The sequence below is a fragment of the Gadus morhua genome, chromosome 2 (assembly GCF_902167405.1).
Source record: "Gadus morhua chromosome 2, gadMor3.0, whole genome shotgun sequence".
NCBI classification, from domain to species: Eukaryota; Metazoa; Chordata; class Actinopteri; order Gadiformes; family Gadidae; genus Gadus; species Gadus morhua.
In genome coordinates, this window is record NC_044049.1 from 18,561,426 (window position 1) to 18,580,987 (window position 19,562).

The 19,562-nt window shown below is 52.0% G+C and overlaps 2 protein-coding genes across 3 annotated transcripts; both read left to right on the forward strand.

The window, feature by feature from the left end:
- Nucleotides 1-1,668: 1,668 nt before the first annotated feature.
- Nucleotides 1,669-5,161, forward strand: LOC115535558 (protein Tob1). The gene is made up of 2 exons (XM_030346859.1): nucleotides 1,669-1,958; nucleotides 2,512-5,161. Exon 2 carries the CDS (start codon nucleotides 2,810-2,812, stop codon nucleotides 3,875-3,877), a length of 1,068 nt encoding a protein of 355 aa, XP_030202719.1. The 5' UTR covers nucleotides 1,669-1,958; nucleotides 2,512-2,809; the 3' UTR covers nucleotides 3,878-5,161.
- Nucleotides 5,162-12,839: 7,678 nt separating this feature from the next.
- Nucleotides 12,840-15,061, forward strand: LOC115556848 (uncharacterized). Of its 2 annotated transcripts, none has more exons than XM_030374242.1 (2): nucleotides 12,840-13,933; nucleotides 14,172-15,061. In XM_030374242.1, exon 2 carries the CDS (start codon nucleotides 14,359-14,361, stop codon nucleotides 15,025-15,027), a length of 669 nt encoding a protein of 222 aa, XP_030230102.1. In that variant the 5' UTR covers nucleotides 12,840-13,933; nucleotides 14,172-14,358; the 3' UTR covers nucleotides 15,028-15,061. The 2 variants fall into 2 exon arrangements, with proteins under 2 accessions (XP_030230102.1, XP_030230110.1); XM_030374250.1 differs by having other exon boundaries at nucleotides 12,840-13,875; nucleotides 13,985-15,061.
- The last annotated feature ends 4,501 nt before the right edge of the window (nucleotides 15,062-19,562 follow it).

Consider the following 19,562-nt stretch of genomic DNA (forward strand, 5'->3'; position numbering starts at 1 on the left):
AATACTTCATTCACTGCCTCTTCCCACTAACATCGGTAACACGGTATACGCGGCAACCCTAGTTTTCACCCAAGTTTATGGCAAAATATCATGGCCTGTCATTACTCTCTGAAAAAGAGTTTTCCTTCTCTTTGCTGGTGGTGGTGGTGGTGGTGGGGATGGTGGCGTCTTGTCTGCCAAGGAAATTGTCTTCTACTGCTAGGTCCAAATGTGGATTAACTAGTTCCAGTAGCTACCGCAGGATAACAACAAACAGGAGCTTGCTCTAGGTCACGAGTACTGCACGAAGGGGTCGCGCGCGGGGCACGGGGGGAGGGGGAGTGCAGTACGACCGTTTGATTGACGTACTTACTGTCCAATGCAACTCGGTGGCTCTGGAAATCATTGGCTGGAGTTTTTCGAGCCCTGCCCGTTCCAAAGATGATTGACTTGTTTAACGTTCATGTCAGTACTTCTAACTCAGTGGCTGTAAGTGGGTTATGATAAGGATTTCAAGTAATTTTGCAAAAATGGCCAAAAAAGCGAATTCCATACCCAACCTTTAAAGCTTAGCGCTTTATTAATGTTAAAACGTTGGCATTTGAGTCGGGTTCAAACTCGCCTGAAAGTTTAGTACTAGTTTCTCTCCAGCTGTCAGACAGCCTGGATGTTTTATCACTTTGTGCTCCACCATAACAGAGTGTTATCATCTCCTCACCATAGAGGAACGGTTATTCAAACGTACAATTGATAAACTGTAATCCTGCTCCTGATACATTGGAGACGCACTGACGTCGGTCTCCAAGGTGTTTAGGATCACACAGACAGGCAGACAGGCAGGCAGGCAGGCAGGCAGGCAGGCAGGCAGGCAGGCAGGCAGGCAGGCAGGCAGACAGACAGACAGACAGACAGACAGACAGACAGACAGACAGACAGACAGACAGACAGACAGAGAGGGGGGGGTCCACGCCCTGCCTTGCCCTCCACCAATCAGAGACCGAAATGGGCTGCCTCACATCCTCCTCGTTCTCCCCCAATGAGCGCTCTCCCATTCCAGAGATCGGACCGGGCCCCCATTCCTGTCTGTGTGCTTCCGGCGAGGGAACCTCCGAACACACAGCTCCTATAAACCGTTATAACATACATGATAACATGTAACCCCTAGCACGGAAGGAACGGAGGCTGTAACGCTGAGTTCATAGCCTACACCTGTATGTACCTGTATCTAGAAACACAGCGGGTATGATACCGTGGGACGCTGGTTAGAATATTAATTTAACTCGGCGGGTGATTAATATCGTTTCAGTTGAGAAACACGTTCAGGTGGATCAGAAAGGCTTTAGGGTTAGTGTTAGAATGCCATCTGTGTGTCCCTACGTCGGTAATAAAACCACGTCGCGTCTCCTCCGGTATTCTGGTCCTCTGCTGTCGGCGCAGACCGTTGGTCCGTGTCCAGGGTTGCCTCATTCTGCGTGACATATGCCCCAATCTGGCAACACCGTCCGTGACGCACATGATATGGGCGTGGCTTCATTCCACAGCGTCATGTGTCTTCTGGTGTCCGCAGCCAATCAGAACGACGGCGGGGGTCGTTGACAGAGGGCGTGACCCGGAGCTTGGACCAATCACAGCGCGCGGTGTTCTCTTCCTCTCTGACACGCGGCCCCGCCCCCTCGTGAGGCTATAATTTGTGGCGCGCGGGGCGGCGAGCGGAGATGCCGCGGCTCCTGAGGAGGAGAATATCTACCTGGAGAACATCTAAAGAACATCTGGAGAACATTTGAAGTACATCTACCTTCATACTGAAGAACATATATTGAACATAAACCTGGAGAACATCTGAAGAATATATACCTTCGGACCTTTGAGAACGTCTACCTTAAACCCTGCTGCTGGAATACTTTTATATTATTAGGTCATCTCACTCTTGTCTTTTTGCACTACTGAACTACTGAGGATCCACTTTTATACAAACTAAAGTAAGTATCAGACAGCGTTTATGTCGGCTCACTGGAGTAGCCTACATCTGCTGCGTCAGGCCGTGTGTGCGTTTGTGCGTGTGTGCGTGCGTGCGTGTGCTTATGTTAACCTAATAGGAGACTGTTAGTTACTGAGGTGTATTCCCGTCGGAGCACCCCCACCCTGTCGTAGCACCCTCAGCCCGTCTCTCCCTCTCTTGCTTTTTCGCTGACTGTCGATCCGTCTGATCTTGATTCAGCTTAGTTCTTGGTATGGTCGCCCTTTAGACAACCGGTCAGACCTACTGAGCCTCATGGATATGCGGTCGGAGAGCCCAGTGAGCGTAGAGCGTTATCGTCTGTGTGTAAAACTGACCCGACGAGGAGGAACGCGTCGGATCGGTAATGGGACCACTGCGCACGTCACGTGTCATCGGCTGCGTTACGTGTTAATATAAAATAAACAATACAGCATCGGTGTTATTTAAAATCCAAGTTGACGATGATGATGATAAACCAATCGGAATCGTTATGTGTCATGAATGCTAATCCTTCCCTCTCTCCTTTCTCCTAGGAGACGTGACCTACTTCTGTGGAAGGACACTACTTCTACAAACAGCACTTTTTTTCTAAGTTCTTACCGGTTTCCACCTGCTCTACCAGATCCAAACCAGTGGATCTCCTGAGCTGGAGTCCTTATCACAAACCCTCCACCACGGATAAACCTAGCAGACCGCCCTGACCCCAGAACCCCAGAAACCCTGACCCCCATACCACAAGACCCCCAGATCCCTAGATCCTGAGGCCAATAGACCCCCAGACCCCCTGGCCTCTAGACCCCCGGGCCCCAGCATCCTCCCCCCCCCTCAGCGATGCAGCTGGAGATCCAGGTGGCTCTGAACTTCCTCATCTCCTACCTGTACAACAAGCTGCCGCGACGCCGTGTCAACACCTTCGGAGAGGAGCTGCAGCGCCAGCTGGAGGCCAAGTTCAAGGGCCACTGGTACCCCGACCGGCCCTCTAAGGGCTCGGGGTACCGCTGCCTGCAGGTTGGCGTGAAGGTGGACCCTGTGGTGGAGCAGGCCGCGCGGCAGAGCGGCCTGGACCTGGCCGACGTCCGGCACAACCTGCCCCAGGACCTCAGTGTGTGGATCGACCCCTACGAGGTGTCCTACCAGATCGGAGACAAGGGCCCCGTAAAGGTGCTGTACGTGGACGACAGCGGGCCGGAAGGGGGCGGGGGCGGGGCCGCGGGAGCGGACCTGGACAAGGAGATCAGGAATAGCTTCAACCCCGAGGCGCAGGTGTTCCTGCCCATCAGCGAGCCCCCGGGTGGGGGGGGGGTGGTTGGCGTGGGGGGCGGCGGCTCCCCGGCCTCCAGCTCCCCCTCGCCGCCCTTCGGCCACTCGGAGGCGGGCAGCCCCTCCTTCCTGCCGCGCTCCGCCCAGCCGCTCACCTTCACCACCGCCACCTTCGCCGCCACCAAGTTCGGCTCCACAAAGATGAAGAGCAGCGGCCGCGGGAACAACAACAACCCCAGCGGCAACCACAGCAACAACAACATGGGAAACAACAATAACAACAACAGCAGCGGCAACGCGGGGAAGCAAACAGCCCGCAGCTCGCCCAGCGGCCTGAAGCACCCCTCCATGCTGTCGCTGTACGGCCCGCCGCACCTCAAGCCCTCCGCCCTCTCCCCCAACGCCAAGGAGTTTGTGTTCCCCAGCCTGCAGTGCCCGGGGAGCCCCGGGGGGGCCCTGTTCCCCGGGGAGGAGTCCCTGGGCCTGGGCCCGCTGGGCTATGGCCACGCCCTCGATATGCTGGCGGCGTACGGGGGGCTGGGAGACGCAGCCCTGATGGACGGCCTCGGCCTGGGGGCCCTGCAGTACTCACACCAGCAGTACTCACACCAGCAGTACCAGCCCGTCATGGCCAACTAGTCGGGGACTAGTCACCGGTACCAGCGTACTGGTAGAACTACTGTTCTGTAGTACCAGAGAACTAGTAGAACTACTGCTCCGTGGTACCAGAGTACTAGTAGATCTACTGCTCTGTAGTACCAGAGTACTGGTAGAACTACTACTCTATCGTACCAGAGTACTGGTAGAACTACTGCTCTATGGTACCAGAGTACTGGTAGAACTACTGCACTATGGTACCAGAGTACTGGTAGACCTACTACTCTGTAGTACTACTCTGTAGTACCAGAGTACTAGTAAAACTACTGCTCTGAGTACCAGAGTACTGGTAGAACTACTGCTCTGCTGCTGCTCCTCTAGTACTACTACTCTACTCCTCTACTACACCCTCTCCCCCAGAGGGAGGAGGGGGTCCCAGTGGGAATCAAAATGCACATAAACCCGGAACAGAAACCCAGAAACAAACAGGATGTCACGGCCAACACTAGGACCATGGGGCCGGGGGGCGCGGTCGCCGTAGCTACATGAGGCGAGGAGACCCCCCAACCCCCAGAGGGGAGGGACCCCTCGGGGGGGGGGGGGGGGGGGGGGGGGGGGGGGGGCGGCCCATCTGGATCCCCCAGGCTTGTAGGACGAGATGCTTGGTCACTTTAGAACGAATCATTGTCATTTCATTTGCCAACCTAGCACAAAATGGTTTTTTTTACGTGACAATTTTATGCTACATATAAATATATAAGGAAGAAAACAACTTCCCAGTTCATGGCCTCTTTCAGTATTTGAAGTATAACTGGACATCGCCAATGTTCAACTTTGGCACGAGTAAATGGATTTCGCAGTCTTTTTTCTGATTGTATAATTTAATTTAGTACAGAGTTTGTAAAATATCAGAGTATCTATTGTTTCTACGACATGGTATTGCATTTCTATCTTTTTACTACTCCAGTGATCTGTGATGGCTGCAGCAACCTGTGTTATTTCTTTTTTATTGAAATTGCAAAATGAATCCATCTTAAAAAAAATAAAATAAATAGGACACACTGAGTCTCAAACGAATGACGACTATTCCAGCGGTGGGATTTAAGAATGTTTGCTTTTTTGAAAAATAAAGAGTTGTATTTTCTGTTAAAAATTGAAAAGATTTTTGCTATATTATGGACAAAATGTAATCCTATATTAATTTTGTACCTACATTGTGCAGTACTTGATAAAAGAAACGGTATAACAAAGTATTTGGAGTCAGTGTCTTACATGTTAAGAAGGACTGATGGTTTATTAAGTTTGTATTAAAAGTTTGAAATAATTGCACTTGTTTTCTCATTACGTAGTGCTCTACTCTCACCTCTTGTTAAGGGGACAGGATTACTCTCACCCAGTGGTGTAGTGGTCCCTGGAGAAGTGGGTATACTCTAAATGTTTGCCCTTCTTTAACGCAGCCCAGAAAAACGCCCTGTTTTAAAAACAGTGACATGTGAGACTACTCTATTTAGTTTACCCAAAAATCCTTCAGTAGTATTTGTTCATTGTCACACAATTTCTGCTGCTTGATCTCAGGGAGGAAGGATTATGAAACTAAACCAATACTGGCCAACAGACTAGTCACAGACAACTATGCATTTTGAGTGAACTATTCCTTATTCCTGGAATGACAATTCTCTCACTTGGCAAGTCAGTAATTTATTTTGTAAACTGTGTCTTTCAACAGCTGATTTGCAACACAGCATGCGCCAGAGTGGGCCACTATTATACAATTAACATGACTTGATCAGGAGAAGTTTGTAGGTATTACTGGTCACACAGGCAGCCTGCATGAAAGTAAAATATAGATGAGGCAAACATGGTGTTTCAGTAATGTTTTGAACATTTATTTAAATAAAATACTTCAGATCTGAATTTGACAATGCATCCTTGTTCATATCTCACCTTCGATTAAAAAAACGCACATCATTCTCTTCCACATCAATCATCTCGTTAGATATATATAATGTCAATATATATATAAATATCATATGATGATTGAACATCATCAAATTATTCAACAATCGAATCAGTAAAGGCAGCGAGTATTAGCCAATAAGAGGCAGAGTAGCGTGGGTCATGGCGCACAGAGCTTTTGGCCGTGATATTATATATACAATTATATTATATTATATTATATACTATTATATATAGAGCTCCGGGAGTCGCAAACGGCAACATTCACTTTCTCCTCCATGCTACAGTTCACCCCGGACTGCATTGCACTGAGTTTGACGGTTGAACGCTGATTGGCTGTTACGTTACATATGTCACTCAGTGGCCACGCTGTTGAACGCTGATTGGCTGTCATCACGCGAAATTCGCGTCAAAGTTGAAATATTTCAACTCGAGCGAATTTGTCGCTGCACAAATCCTCGTGAACGCGCTCGCCTGTGCACGGCGAAAGTGTGGCACGACAAATCAAAACTTGACGCCGGTTTTCTCTCACGAAAAATTCGCCCGATACGCGTCTCTACGTTCACTTGTATGGGATCTTGTCGCCCCGTCGCGTTTGGTGTGAACGCAAAAAAGTGGGCAATTTGGCTTGCAGATAATACTGAATGGTGCGCATCTGGGGGGATTTAGAAGTGGGTATACGCAATGATGACTGAAAAATAAGTGGGTCTACACCGTATACCCCCGTATATCCTGGACTACACCAGTGCTCTCACCTCTTGTTAAGGGGTCAGGTCTACTCTCGTCTCTTGTTAAGGGGACAGGTCTACTCTCACCTCTTGTTAAGGGGACTGGTCTACTCTCCCCTCTTGTTAAGGGGACAGGTCTACTCTCAACTCTTAAGGGGACAGGTCTACTCTCACCTTGTTAAGGGCACAGGTCTACTCTCAACTCTTGTCGAGGTGACCGGCCTACTCTCACCTCTTGTTAAGGGCACAGGTCTACACTCACCTCTTGTCGAGGGGACAGGCCTACTCTCACCTCTTGTTAAGGGGACAGGGCTACTCTCATCTTGTTAAGGAGACAGGTCTACTCTCACCTCTTAAGGGGACAGGTCTACTCTCATCTCTTAAGGGGACTGTTTGACTCTCGCCTCTTGTTAAGGGGACAGGACTACTCTCACCACTTGTTAAGGGGAAAGGTCTACTCTCACCTCTTGTTAAGGGGACAGGTCTACTCTCACCTCTTAAGGGGTCAGGTCTCCTTTAACCTCTTGTTAAGGGGACAGGTCTACTGTCACCTCTTGTTAGGTGGACAGGTCTACTCTAACCTCTTAAGGGGACAAGTCTACTCTCACCTTGTTAAGGGACAGGTCTGCTCTCACTTCCCCTTAAGGGGTAAGTCTACTCTCACCTCTGAAGGGGACATGTCTACTCTCACCTCTTGTTAAGGGGACTAGGTCTACTCTCTTCTCTTAAGCGGACAGGTCCACTCTCCCCTCTTGTTAAGGGGACAGGTCTTCTCTCACCTCTTAAGGGGTCAAGTCTCCTTTCACTGCTTGTTAAGGGGACAGGTTTACTCTCACCTCTTGTTAAGGGGAAAGGTCTACTCTCACCTCTTGTTAAGGGGACAGGTCTACTCTCACCTCTTAAGGGGTCAGGTTTCCTTTCACCTCTTGTTAAGGGGACAGGTCTACTGTCACCTCTTGTTAAGTGGACAGGTCTACTCTAACCTCTTAAGGGGACAAGTCTACTCTCACCTTGTTAAGGGACAGGTCTGCTCTAACCTCCCCTTAAGGGGTAAGTCTACTCTCACCTCTTAAGGGGACAGGTCTACTCTCACCTCTTGTTAAGGGGACTAGGTCTACTCTCTTCTCTTAAGGGGACAGGTCAACCCTCCCCTCTTGTTAAGGGGACAGGTCTTCTCTCACCTCTTAAGGGGTCAGGTCTCCTCTCACTGCTTGTTAAGGGGACAGGTTTTCTCTCACCTCTTGTTAAGGGGACAGGCCTACCCTAACCTCTTAATGGGTCAGGAATACTCCCTACTCTTGTTTAGGGGACAGGTCTACTATCACCTCCCCTTAAGGGGATGGTCTTCTCTCACCTCTTGTTAAGGGACAGGTCTACTCTCACCTCTTGTTAAGGGGACAGGTTCAATCTCACCTCTTGTTAAGGGCCAGGTCTACTTCCACCTCTTAAGGGGACAGGTATACTCTCCCCCCTTGTTAAGGAGTCAGGTCTCCTCTCACCTATTGTTAAGGGGACAGGTCTTCTCTCACCTCTTGTTAAGGGACAGGTCTACTCTCACGTCTTGTTAAGGGGACAGGTTCAATCTCACCTCTTGTTAAGGAGACATGTCTACTCTCACCCTTGGTAAGGGGACAGGTCTACTCTCATCTCTTAAGGGGACAGGTCTACTCTCACCTCTTGTTAAGGGGACAGGTCTACTCTCACCTTGTTAAAGGACTGGTCTACTCACACCTGTTTTTGAGGGACAGGTCTGCTCTCACCTCCCCTTAAGGGGCAAGTCTACTCTCACCTTCTTAAGGGACAGGTCTACTCTCAACTCTTAAGGGGACAGGTCTACTCTCACCTTGTTAAGGGTACAGGTCTACTCTCAACTCTTAAGGGGTCAGGTCTACTCTCACCTTGTTAAGGGCACAGGTCTACTCTCACCTCTTGTCGAGGAGACAGGCCTACTCTCACCTCTTGTTAAGGGGACAGGGCTACTCTCATCTTGTTAAGGAGAAATGTCTACTCTCACCCTTGGTAAGGGGACAGGTCTACTCTTACCTCTTAAGGGGACAGGTCTACTCTCATCTCTTAAGGGGACTGTTTGACTCTCGCCTCTTGTTAAGGGGACAGGACTACTCTCACCTCTTGTTAAGGGGAAAGGTATACTCTCACCTCTTGTTAAGGGGACAGGTCTACTCTCACCTCTTAAGGGGTCAGGTTTCCTTTCACCTCTTGTTAAGGGGACAGGTCTACTGTCACCTCTTGTTAAGTGGACAGGTCTACTCTAACCTCTTAAGGGGACAAATCTACTCTCACCTTGTTAAGGGACAGGTCTGCTCTAACCTCCCCTTAAGGGGTAAGTCTACTCTCACCTCTTAAGGGGACAGGTCTACTCTCACCTCTTGTTAAGGGGACTAGGTTTACTCTCTTCTCTTGAGGGGACAGGTCAACTCTCCCCTCTTGTTAAGGGGACAGGTCTTCTCTCACCTCTTAAGGGGTCAGGTCTCCTCTCACTGCTTGTTAAGGGGACAGGTTTTCTCTCACCTCTTGTTAAGGGGACAGGCCTACTCTAACCTCTTAATGGGTTAGGAATACTCCCTACTCTTATTTAGGGGACAGGTCTACTATCACCTCCCCTTAAGGGGATGGTCTTCTCTCACCTCTTGTTAAGGGACAGGTCTACTCTCATGTCTTAAGGGGACAGGTCTACTCTCACCTCTTGTTAAGGGGACAGGTCTACTCTCACCTCTTAAGGGTACAGGTCTACTCTCCCCTCTGTAAGAGGACAGTCTACTCTCCCCTCTTAAGGGGTCAGGTCCCCTCGCACCGCTTGTTAAGGGGACAGGTCTACTCTCACCTCTTGTTAAGGGGACAGGCCTAGTCTAACCTCTTAAGGGGTCAGGACTACTCCCACCTCTTGTTAAGGAGTCAGGTCTCCTCTCACCTCTTGTTAAGGGGACAGGTCTACTCTCACCTCTTGTTAAGGGCACAGGTCTACTCTCACCTCCCCTTAAGGGGACAGGTCTACTCTCCCATCTTGTTAAGGGGACAATTCTATTCTCACCTCTTAAAGGGACAGGTCTACTCTCACCTCTTGTTAAGGGACAGGTCTTCTCTCACGTCTTGTTAAGGGGACAGGTCTACTCTCACCTTGTTAAGGAGACAGGTCTACTCTCACCCCTGTGAAGTGGACAGGTCTACTCTCATGTCTTAAGGGGACAGGTCTACTCTCACCTCTTGTTAAGGGGACAGGTCTACTCTCACCTCTTAAGGGTACAGGTCTACTCTCCCCTCTGTAAGAGGACAGTCTACTCTCCCCTCTTAAGGGGTCAGGTCCCCTCGCACCGCTTGTTAAGGGGACAGGTCTACTCTCACCTCTTGTTAAGGGGACAGGCCTAGTCTAACCTCTTAAGGGGTCAGGACTACTCCCACCTCTTGTTTAGGGGACAAGTCTACTCTCGCCTCCCCTTAAGGGGACAGGTCTTCTCTCACCCCTTGTTAAGGGACTGGTCCAATCTCACCTCTTGTTAAGGGCTAGGTCTACTTTCACCTCTTAAGGGGACATGTATACTTTCCCCTCTTGTTAAGGAGTCAGGTCTCCTCTCACCTCTTGTTAAGGGGACAGGTCTACTCTCACCTCTTGTTAAGGGTACAGGTCTACTCTCACCTCCCCTTAAGGGGACAGGTCTACTCTCCCCTCTTGTTAAGGAGTCAGGTCTCCTCTCACCTCTTGTTAAGGGGACAGGTTTACTCTCACCTCTTGTTAAGGGACAGGTCTACTCTCACCTTGTTAAGGGACAGGTCTACTCTCACCTTGCTAAGGGGACAGGTCATTAGGGGTCAGGACTACTCTCCCCTGGTGTGGTCGTTAGGGGTCAGGACTACTCTCCCCTGGTGTGGTCATTAGGGGTCAGGACTACTCTCCCCTGGTGTGGTCGTTAGGGGTCAGGACTACTCTCCCCTGGTGTGGTCGTTAGGGGTCAGGACTACTCTACCCTGGTGTGGTCGTTAGGGGTCAGGACTACTCTGAATAAGTCCTGCTCTGACAAGACCCGCTCCTCAGTCTTATCAGAGCAGAGCTGGAGCTCTGATTCTCTGGAGCCACAGTGACCTCCTGACCCCTGGGGCTGGGATTAGAGGCTTAAGGCCTTGTTGTTTCCTGAAGTCATACACAGACATGTGTAGCCTGCTGGCCAAGGTCACGACCCGCGTCAGATCACTTACTAAGCGGATTGGTGTCTTCCTGAAAGATAACCCATGTCCGAGGCTCTCTCTACAGTGCTATGACTGCTGTTAGCACTGTAGCTAACACCAGTTAGCAGCAGTTAGCTGTCACAGAGTCACACAGGTCAGACGTTAGATTCATCTCTACAGTCTGCAGACTGTATGACGTTAAGTGGGTCTGCCTGCAGGCAGACCCACTTATCCATCTTGTAGCTGGAGGTGGGCATCTAGAGCGACTGGTGGACACCTGGCCAGCAGTGGTTAGCTCAGAATGTTTCAACCCTTGGTAGATTGTCCTCTGCAAGCTTTAATCAGTGTATGAGTTCTCTTTAAGGAACAGGAAACTGTCTCTGTGCTGCTGGAACACAGTATGACCCGCTAACACCTCCTTCAGCCGACTGCGCTGGTCTAAGGCCCCAGTCCCCTAGCTCTCCTCCACCAGGGTGGGATGCTTCTCACGGCCTCCTAAACTTCAGCTGTAATGACTGTGAGTTGGTGAATGGAGGGTGAATCTCTGTACTGATAGGAATGTGTGTGAGGGTGAATCTCTATGCTGATAGGATTGTGCTGTGAGGGTGATTGGAGGGTGAATCTCTGCTGATAGGGAGTTTGTTGACACTAGCAGATAGAGAGAGAGGCTAGCTGATAGAAGCCTGCTGCGCGTCACATTTCACCCAGAGTCCCCCGGTCCACACGGCCGCTGTAAACAGATAACTACCACTAGGCCTGGCCCTGGAAGCTGAATGGATAACTAGCACTAGGCCTGACCCTGAAAGCTGAATGAATAACTACTAGTAGCGTAACTACTAGTAAGCAGAGGTGGGGGTAAGTCATTAATGTGCAAGTCACAAGCAAGTCTCAAGTCATAACCTTCAAGTCTCAAGCAAGTCCCAAGTCACTGTGGTGAGAATCAAGCAAGTCACAAGTCAAGTCATTGCTCAGGTCAACCAAGTCACAAGTCAAATCATACAAAAATCTGATGATCTAACCCAGTTTCCACATTTAAAAATCGGTAAAGAGAGTGGTTCATTTTACTTCAACAATAACAATAACAATGTCTTAACAATAACAATAACTCAAACTATTCAAAACATTCCAAAACCATTATGTGCATAGTTTGAAAATGTTTTTTATGATCATTACCTCCAACCTATGAACAGAATCAAATAGAACCTCTAGGTAGCTGTATACGACAACAGATCAAGTCAATCACTCAATCTCCCTACATGTTGTAGAATATGATTTGCAACACATGGCATCAGACATGAAAAAAAAGAAGATTTCAAAAGTAATATCACATACACATACTGTAGGAAGGGGAAATAGTAATACACAAGCCTGAAAGCTGGTTGCAATCTTGCTGCCTCGCAACATACATCGACTTACAATGCATTGCATTTGCAAAAAAAATAATTTGACAGTACTTTGTCACTGAGTTCTGAATGATGCGGTCACATTATCACCCCACCATGGCTGAACACATGTTCAACAGGTGCACTTGATGCAGGGACTGCTATAACTCGTACCTCCACCTTGAACAAAAAGACACTTAAAACCACTGAGTTAGAAGTAGCCTACTGACATGAAAATTAAACAAGTTAATCATCTGTGGAACGGGCAGGGCTCGAAAAACTCCAGCCAATGATTTTCAGAAACACAGTAAGTACGTCAATCAAACGGTCGTACTGCACTCCCCCTCCCCCCGCGCGTGACCTCTTCGTGCACGTACTCAAAGCTCGTGACTCAGAGCAAGCTTCTGTTTGTTGTTACCCTGCGGTAGCTATTGGAGCTAGTTTACTAGATAATCCACATTTGGACCTAGCGCTAGAATACAACCCTAAACTCCAACCTAGCTAGCCTGCCCTGGCCCACTCTCGCGCATCTGTGTTCGCGCTCTTTTTTGTACTTGCGCGTCCATGTACTTGGAATGGGTGGAGTCAGAGTCAGCGTTGAAGTAGAGTGGGTAGGACCATTTGAGTTTCGTCTTTTCAAAATCTGCTGGCGTATCGCAAATCACATATCCAACCTATAATATAACTTTAGAAAAGTCCTTTCGAGTCATCTGTCTCAAGTCTAAGTCAAGTCTCAAGTCATGAAGACCAAGTCAAAGTCAAGTCGAGTCTTTTATCAGTGTTAGTCAAGCAAGTCTCAAGTCCTCAAATTTGCGACTCGAGTCTGACTCGAGTCAAGTCATGTGACTCGAGTCCCCCATGTCTGCTAGTAAGGCTGCTGGATAACTACTCTTCTAGTAGTTATCCATTGAAAACCCTTGTAGCTAGTAGCCTAGCTTCAGGGCTAGGAAAGCACATCGTATCCCGTTCAGGGAAGCTATTTTGTTGGCTCACTCCTTGATTCATTAGGTAATTCCTGTTTTAGTCTCTCTGTTACGGACTGAGAAACTGTGCTGTTGTACAACCGTCAAATGAAACTTTCATGCTAGGTTATAGCTAGCAGGAGTCAAGGTATCTGGCTGTGAGACGGTTCTAGACCACTGGTAGGATCGGGGAGGTCGTTAAATGCATCAGGGCTCAAGCTACTTCAGGGCTAGTTAAGGGCTCATGCTGCTATACCTGAGTCCGATTATACGAGTACTCTGTTGATTACAATCAGTGACATGTCAGAAAGCAGCAAGTCTGCATGTTACCAAGGGCAACGCCTGATGGTCACGTGACGGCGGTCGGTGGCGCTCTCTATGGTGGAGAGGTGCATGTAGATCAACATCAGAGACGTGAGGAGAGGGATGTGGCTCTGATCCCACCACCCCACTGCCGTCCTCATGGATATGATCACATGAATAATCTGCCTGACTGAATGACGCTGGGTTATTTACACACTAGTGCGTTTCTTGTAATTGCAAGTAGTATTTTCAATGTGTGTTTTATTTTGGTTGGTACTTAGGAAATACAGGCTGCCTCCCTAAAGCATTGTGTTCATGGTGCGGTGTATATGTGTGTGTGTGCATGTATGTGTATGTGTTGTGGCAACCCCGATCCAACGGAGGAGTTCGAGCCCCGCCAGCGCCCTCTCTGCGGGCAGGTAGTCAGGGGGAGGTATGTGCCGCTCGGCGCAGCGACGTGGGAGCGTGCATCGAGCGCACCCGCGCAATCACGGAGATGCAGAGCACCCGGCGGAGCAAGACGGCGGAGGGTACTTAACGACCACGTGGACACCAGTCGGGGGAACGCGACCGAGTGGGAAAGACGCAGTAGGTGGAGATTACCCGACCCCCCGCTAACGCCATTACGCTTCCCCCCAGGAAGCTGCCGAAGACGCCGGGGATCGAGACCCCGCCCCCCGCAGCAGGACCAGACCCGGCGCGGTGTCCTTTTTCCCAGACCAGGAAGAACCTGAGTTGACTCCTTTGTTACCTATTTGAGTGGTTATACGAAATAAAAGACCGTTAACCCACACCTTGTTTGGTCCGTCTCCTTCGGAAACCTCAGCCGCCGACGATCGGGGCTGCCACAGTGGTGGAGGATGCGGGCAACGCGATCCTTCGGCAGACCCTAGACGACCATGAATCAACTCGGAGACCAGGCCGCAACGTGGGAGGAGGAGATCGAGGTGTTGCGGCGATGCATGGTCCGGATGGCTGAGTAGCTTGCACGGGAGCCGTCCCACGCCGCCCCCATGAAGCGGCTCACCAAACTGGGACCGGACGATGACGTGGAGGCATACCTCGAGATTTTTGAGCGGACCGCGGCCCGTGAGAGGTGGCCAGCGGACCAGTGGGGCTACATACTGGCGCCCTTCCTGTCCGGGGACGCTCAACGCGCCTACCGGGACCTCAGCATGGCCCAGGCGGCGCACTACCCCACACTCAAGCGGGCCGTCCTCGCCCACTACGGCCACAGCCTCCCAGCCCAGGCGCAGCGGTTCCACGACTGGGAGTACGACCCCCTGGGCTCGGTGAGGAGCCAGATATCGCAACTCGTCCGCCTGGCGGAGCGGTGGCTCGTTGAGGGGGAGGGTCCCCCGCAGCTGGACCGGCTGGTGATCGACAGCTGCATCCGAGCCCTGCCCACCGGGGCCAAACGCTGGGCCTCCGGGAACCAACCCAGGACGGTGAACGACCTCGTGGAACTACTGGAGAACCACCAAGTCACCCAGCGGCTGTGCGGCGGGGCGACCCCGGCCCCCGGTGGGGCGGGGGAGACGCGGACCGAGCGACGCGGACGGACGCCGGAGAGCCAGCGCACCCAGGCACCGCGCACCCGCGCACCCGCCTACCCAAACCAGACCATCACGGACCGCCGAGGGCCCGTCCCTCCGACCCCGAGAGAGGAGTGGAGGTGCTAAACGTGCGGCCAAACGGGCCACCTGGCCCGCCATTGTCCCGGAGCCGGAGACGTATCCATGCCCACGGCCAGTCCGTCCGACAGGAGAGGGGGGGTCTGCCTCCGCACCACCTGCTGGTCCCACGAGCGGGCCGACACCCCCAGCCTACCGGTCCACGTGGGGAGGCACGACACCCACACCCTGCTCGACTCAGGGAGCGTGGTTACGCTGGTCCGACCCGACCTGGCGGACGGGGCCCCCGGGCGGAGGATCGACGTTGGCTGTATCCACGGAGTCCTACAGCACGAGGCAGATCACAGTCCGGACCCCGAAGGGCACCTTCACGGTTCGGGCCGGGCTGGTCCCAAACCTCCCGATGCCCCTCTTAATCGGGCGGGACTGCCCGATCTTCGCCCAACTGCTAGGGGCCGAGCTTCAGGCACCCCGGCGCCGACCCCCTCGGACCCGACCCCGCCGGCTGCGTAGCCGGCCCGCCTATATGGCCTCCCACCCGGCGCCTTCCCAGTCCGACTCGGACGAGTCCCCCGACAGGGCCCCGAGAGAGGCGGCACGACATGCCCACGCCTCGTCCACAGTGTCCCTTCCCCCGGGGACCCCAGACACGATGACTGCCTCCGAGCAGGCCCCTCCGCCAGACGAGGAGGAGTCTCCACCCCTCATAGACTTCACCGACTACCCCCTGGCCGACGGGGGAGGACCCGACAAGGAAGGACAGTTCGCCACCGCCCAGCTGGAGGACGACGCCCTCCGCCACGCCTGGGGACACGTCCAGGTCCATGAGGGCCTCTCGCAGGACTCGGTGAGTGACAGGCGGTACCCACACTTCAGCACAAGGGGGGGGTTACTATACCGGGTGGTACAGAGAGGGGGTAAGGAGGTAGAACAGTTGCTCGTTCCAAGGCCGTACGTAAGCAAGGTCCTCTACATGGCCCACACGCACCTATTGGGGGCTCACCTGGGGGTGGACAAGACGAGGGACAGAATCCTGAACCGTTTTTTCTGGCCGGGGGTAAAACGGAACGTAGAGGACTACTGCCGGGCGTGCCCCAAGTGCCAACACACCGCCCCGAGACCCAATGTCCGGAACCCCCTCATACCGATGCCGCTGATAGAGGTCCCGTTCGACCGGCTGGGGCTAGACATCATAGGTCCCCTCCCCAAGACTAGTCGAGGTCACCGCTATGTCCTAGTTATGGTGGATTACGCCACACACTACCCAGAGGCAGTTCCTCTACGGGCAGAGGAGGTCGACGAGGCGTTCTCGTGCCTCCGACGGGCCCTCTGCACCGAGCCCCTCCTGATCACCCCGGACTTCAACCTCCCCTTCATCGTCCACACCAACGCGTCCGAGGTGGGCCTGGGAGCGGTCTTATCCCAGGTCCGGTCGGGCGAGGAGCACCCGGTGACTTACATCAGCCGGAAACTCCTGGCCAGCGAGAAAGCCTACCGTGGAGAAGCTCCGCTACTACCTCCTCAGACGCACCTTCACCCTGGTCACAGACCACGCCCCCCTGAAGTGGATGGCCACGGCCAAGGATACCAACGCCCGGGTGACGCGCTGGTTCCTGGCCCTGCAGGATTACCACTTCCAGGTGGTCCACCGGCCCGGACGCGCACATGCCAACGCAGACGCACTGTCCCGGAGGGACGCCTGCCTAGGCCTATGCCGGGCGGACCCCGACTTGCAGCTGAGGGGGGGGGTGTGTGGCAACCCCGATCCAACGGAGGAGTTCGATCCCCGCCAGCGCCCTCTCCGCGGGCAGGTAGTCAGGGGGAGATATGTGCCGCTCGGCGCAGCGATGCGGGAGCGCGCATCGAGCGCACCCGCGCAATCACAGAGATGCGGAGCACCCGGCGGAGCAAGACGGCGGAGAGTACTAAACGACCGCGTGGACACCAGTCGGGGGAACGCGACCGAGTGGGAAAGACGCAGTAGGTGGAGATTACCCGACCCCCCGCTAACGCCATTACGCTTCCCCCCAGGAAGCAGCCGAAGACGCCGGGGATCGAGACCCCACCCCCAGCAGCAGGACCAGACCCGGCGCGGTGTCCTTTTTCCCAGACCAGGAAGAACCTGAGTTGACTCCTTTGTTACCCTTTTTCTGGATGAGTGGTTATACGAAATAAAAGACCGTTAACCCACACCTTGTTTGGTCCGTCTCCTTCGGAAACCTCAGCCGCCGACGATCGGGGCTGCCACAGTGTGTGTATGCATGTGTATGCGTGCCTGTGTGTATATTGTGCGTGTGTGGGTGCGTGTGTCTGTGTGTGTGCGTATATGTGTGTTTGTGTGTGTGTATGTATGTGCGTGTGTGTTTGTGTGTGTGAGTGAGAGTGTGTGTGAGTGCTTCTAAATCAGGAGAGCAGCAGCAGGTCTGTTTGATCTCTGGTTCCCTGCACTGAACCACCAACACTGTCCTCTGATGCTGAGGAGTTAACATGCTGGCTAGATGTGTGTTTGTGCGTGTGTGTGCGTGTGTGTGTGTGTGTGTATGTGTGCGTGTGTGTGTGTGTGTGTGTGTTTGTCATAGTTCCTCACGTCACGATGCTGCGTGTCACAGTGAGCAAATTAAAAAGAGTGCTATGTGTGTGTAGGTGTTTAATGGACGTGTGTGTGCTTAACGGATGTGTGTGTGTGGTTTAATGGATTTGTATATTTAATGGTTGTGTGTGTGTTTGTTTGTCAGGGTGGGGGATTGTGTTTGTGTTTATCACTCTGTGTGTGTGTGTGTGTGTGTGTGTGTGTGTGTGTGTGTGTGTGTGTGTGTGTGTGTGTGTGTGTGTGTGTGTGTGTGTGTGCATGTGCATGGGTTTGTGTTTGTCAATGTATGTGATTGTTCTTGTGTTTATCACCGTGTGTGTGTATGTGTGTGTGCGTGCATGTGCATTTGTGTGTGTTTGTTTGTGTCTGGGATTGTGTTTGTGTTTATCACTGTGTGTTTGCGTGTGTGCATGTGCATGTGGGTGTGTTTGTCAGTGTGTGCGTTTGGACCATTTGAACTTTGAACTCTAGGTGTTCTCTCTGGCCGGTGAAACAAAGTTCTGCACACACAGCAAGTTAGAGGGAGAGATAGAGAGAGGGGGAGAGACAGAGAGAGAGAGAGAGAGAGAGAGAGAGAGAGAGAGAGAGAGAGAGAGAGAGAGAGAGAGAGAGAGAGAGAGAGATATGACATAGGCGGTATGTTCTCTTGACCATGAGGACTGAGAGGGGAGCCGTTCTGTTCCCAGGGAGCCGACAGAGGCTTCAGGTTATTGACACAGCGAGGGGTTCCAACCTGCTAGGAACACAGGTTCCCTGTTAGCTCCTCTGTTAGCTCCTCTACCCCATCCTCACCAACAGGCTCCCTGTTAGCTCCTCTGTTAGCTCCTCTACCAAATCCTCACCAACGGGCTCTCTGTTAGCTCCCCGTTAGTTCCTACACCATCCTCAACAACAGGCTCCCTGTTAGCTCCTCTGTTAGCTCCCTGTAAGCTCCTCTACACCATCCTCACCAACAGGCTCCCTGTTAGCTCTCCTGTTAGCTCATCTATACCATCCTCACCAACAGGCTCCCTGTCAGCTCCTCTATTAGCTCCTCTACACCATCCTCACCAACAGGCTCTGACACACCGGCCCTCCCTGCCCTGGGGCTCACCACACACCCCCACCCCCACCTCATACCCCACCTGACACCCCCACCTGACACCCGGGGGTCTGCTCAGGGAATTAATGGAGGGCCGGTCCCTCTGGAGATGAAGAGCAGGTTCAACTACCATGTCTGACATCTGAGAATACATATATATATATATATATACACACACACACACACACACACACACACACACACACACACACACACACACACACACACACACACACACACTAAAACACCCATGAACATACACTTTACATGCACACACATACAACCAAACACCTTCACACCTAGAGACACCTAAAAACACACAAACACCTAGACATGCATGCAGACACAAACAGCAGCAGATGCCCACACATTCCCCTGCTCATCTGCTTCTTATCTGTTTCAGAGGCCACCAGGGGGCCCCCAATCGTGTGTTGAGAAATTGGAGGAGGGGGTCTTTATGCATCTTTGCATAAAGACCCCTGTAATGGCGAAAAAACCGTGGTTGGGTTTTTCCTATAACCCCAAGATCCCAAGTTGTCCCCACATGGAGAAAGCTGGTGATGGCATTGTTTGACGCGCAGTTTGTGTCCAAAAAAGAGTAAGAGTTTGACTGTCCAAGGCCGTCCTTTGGCCGTCATTTATTGTAAATAAAATATAACAAATTAAGGATGCATAATATATATCAAGTTGCACAGTTCACAAACAGACGGTCAATAACTGTATCTGCTTGCCAGCCTTCTCCACGTCATGCACTTCCGTGGCCTATTTAAAGGGTGCACCATCAGCACCTGTCGCAGGTGTGCACTCACCAAAGGTGGGAAAGAAGGAGAAATTAGTGAGTCACTCAAATCATAAAAAACTTAAATGCGGCTCCTACACACCGGCCCCTAATTGTTCTCTATAGAACCAATT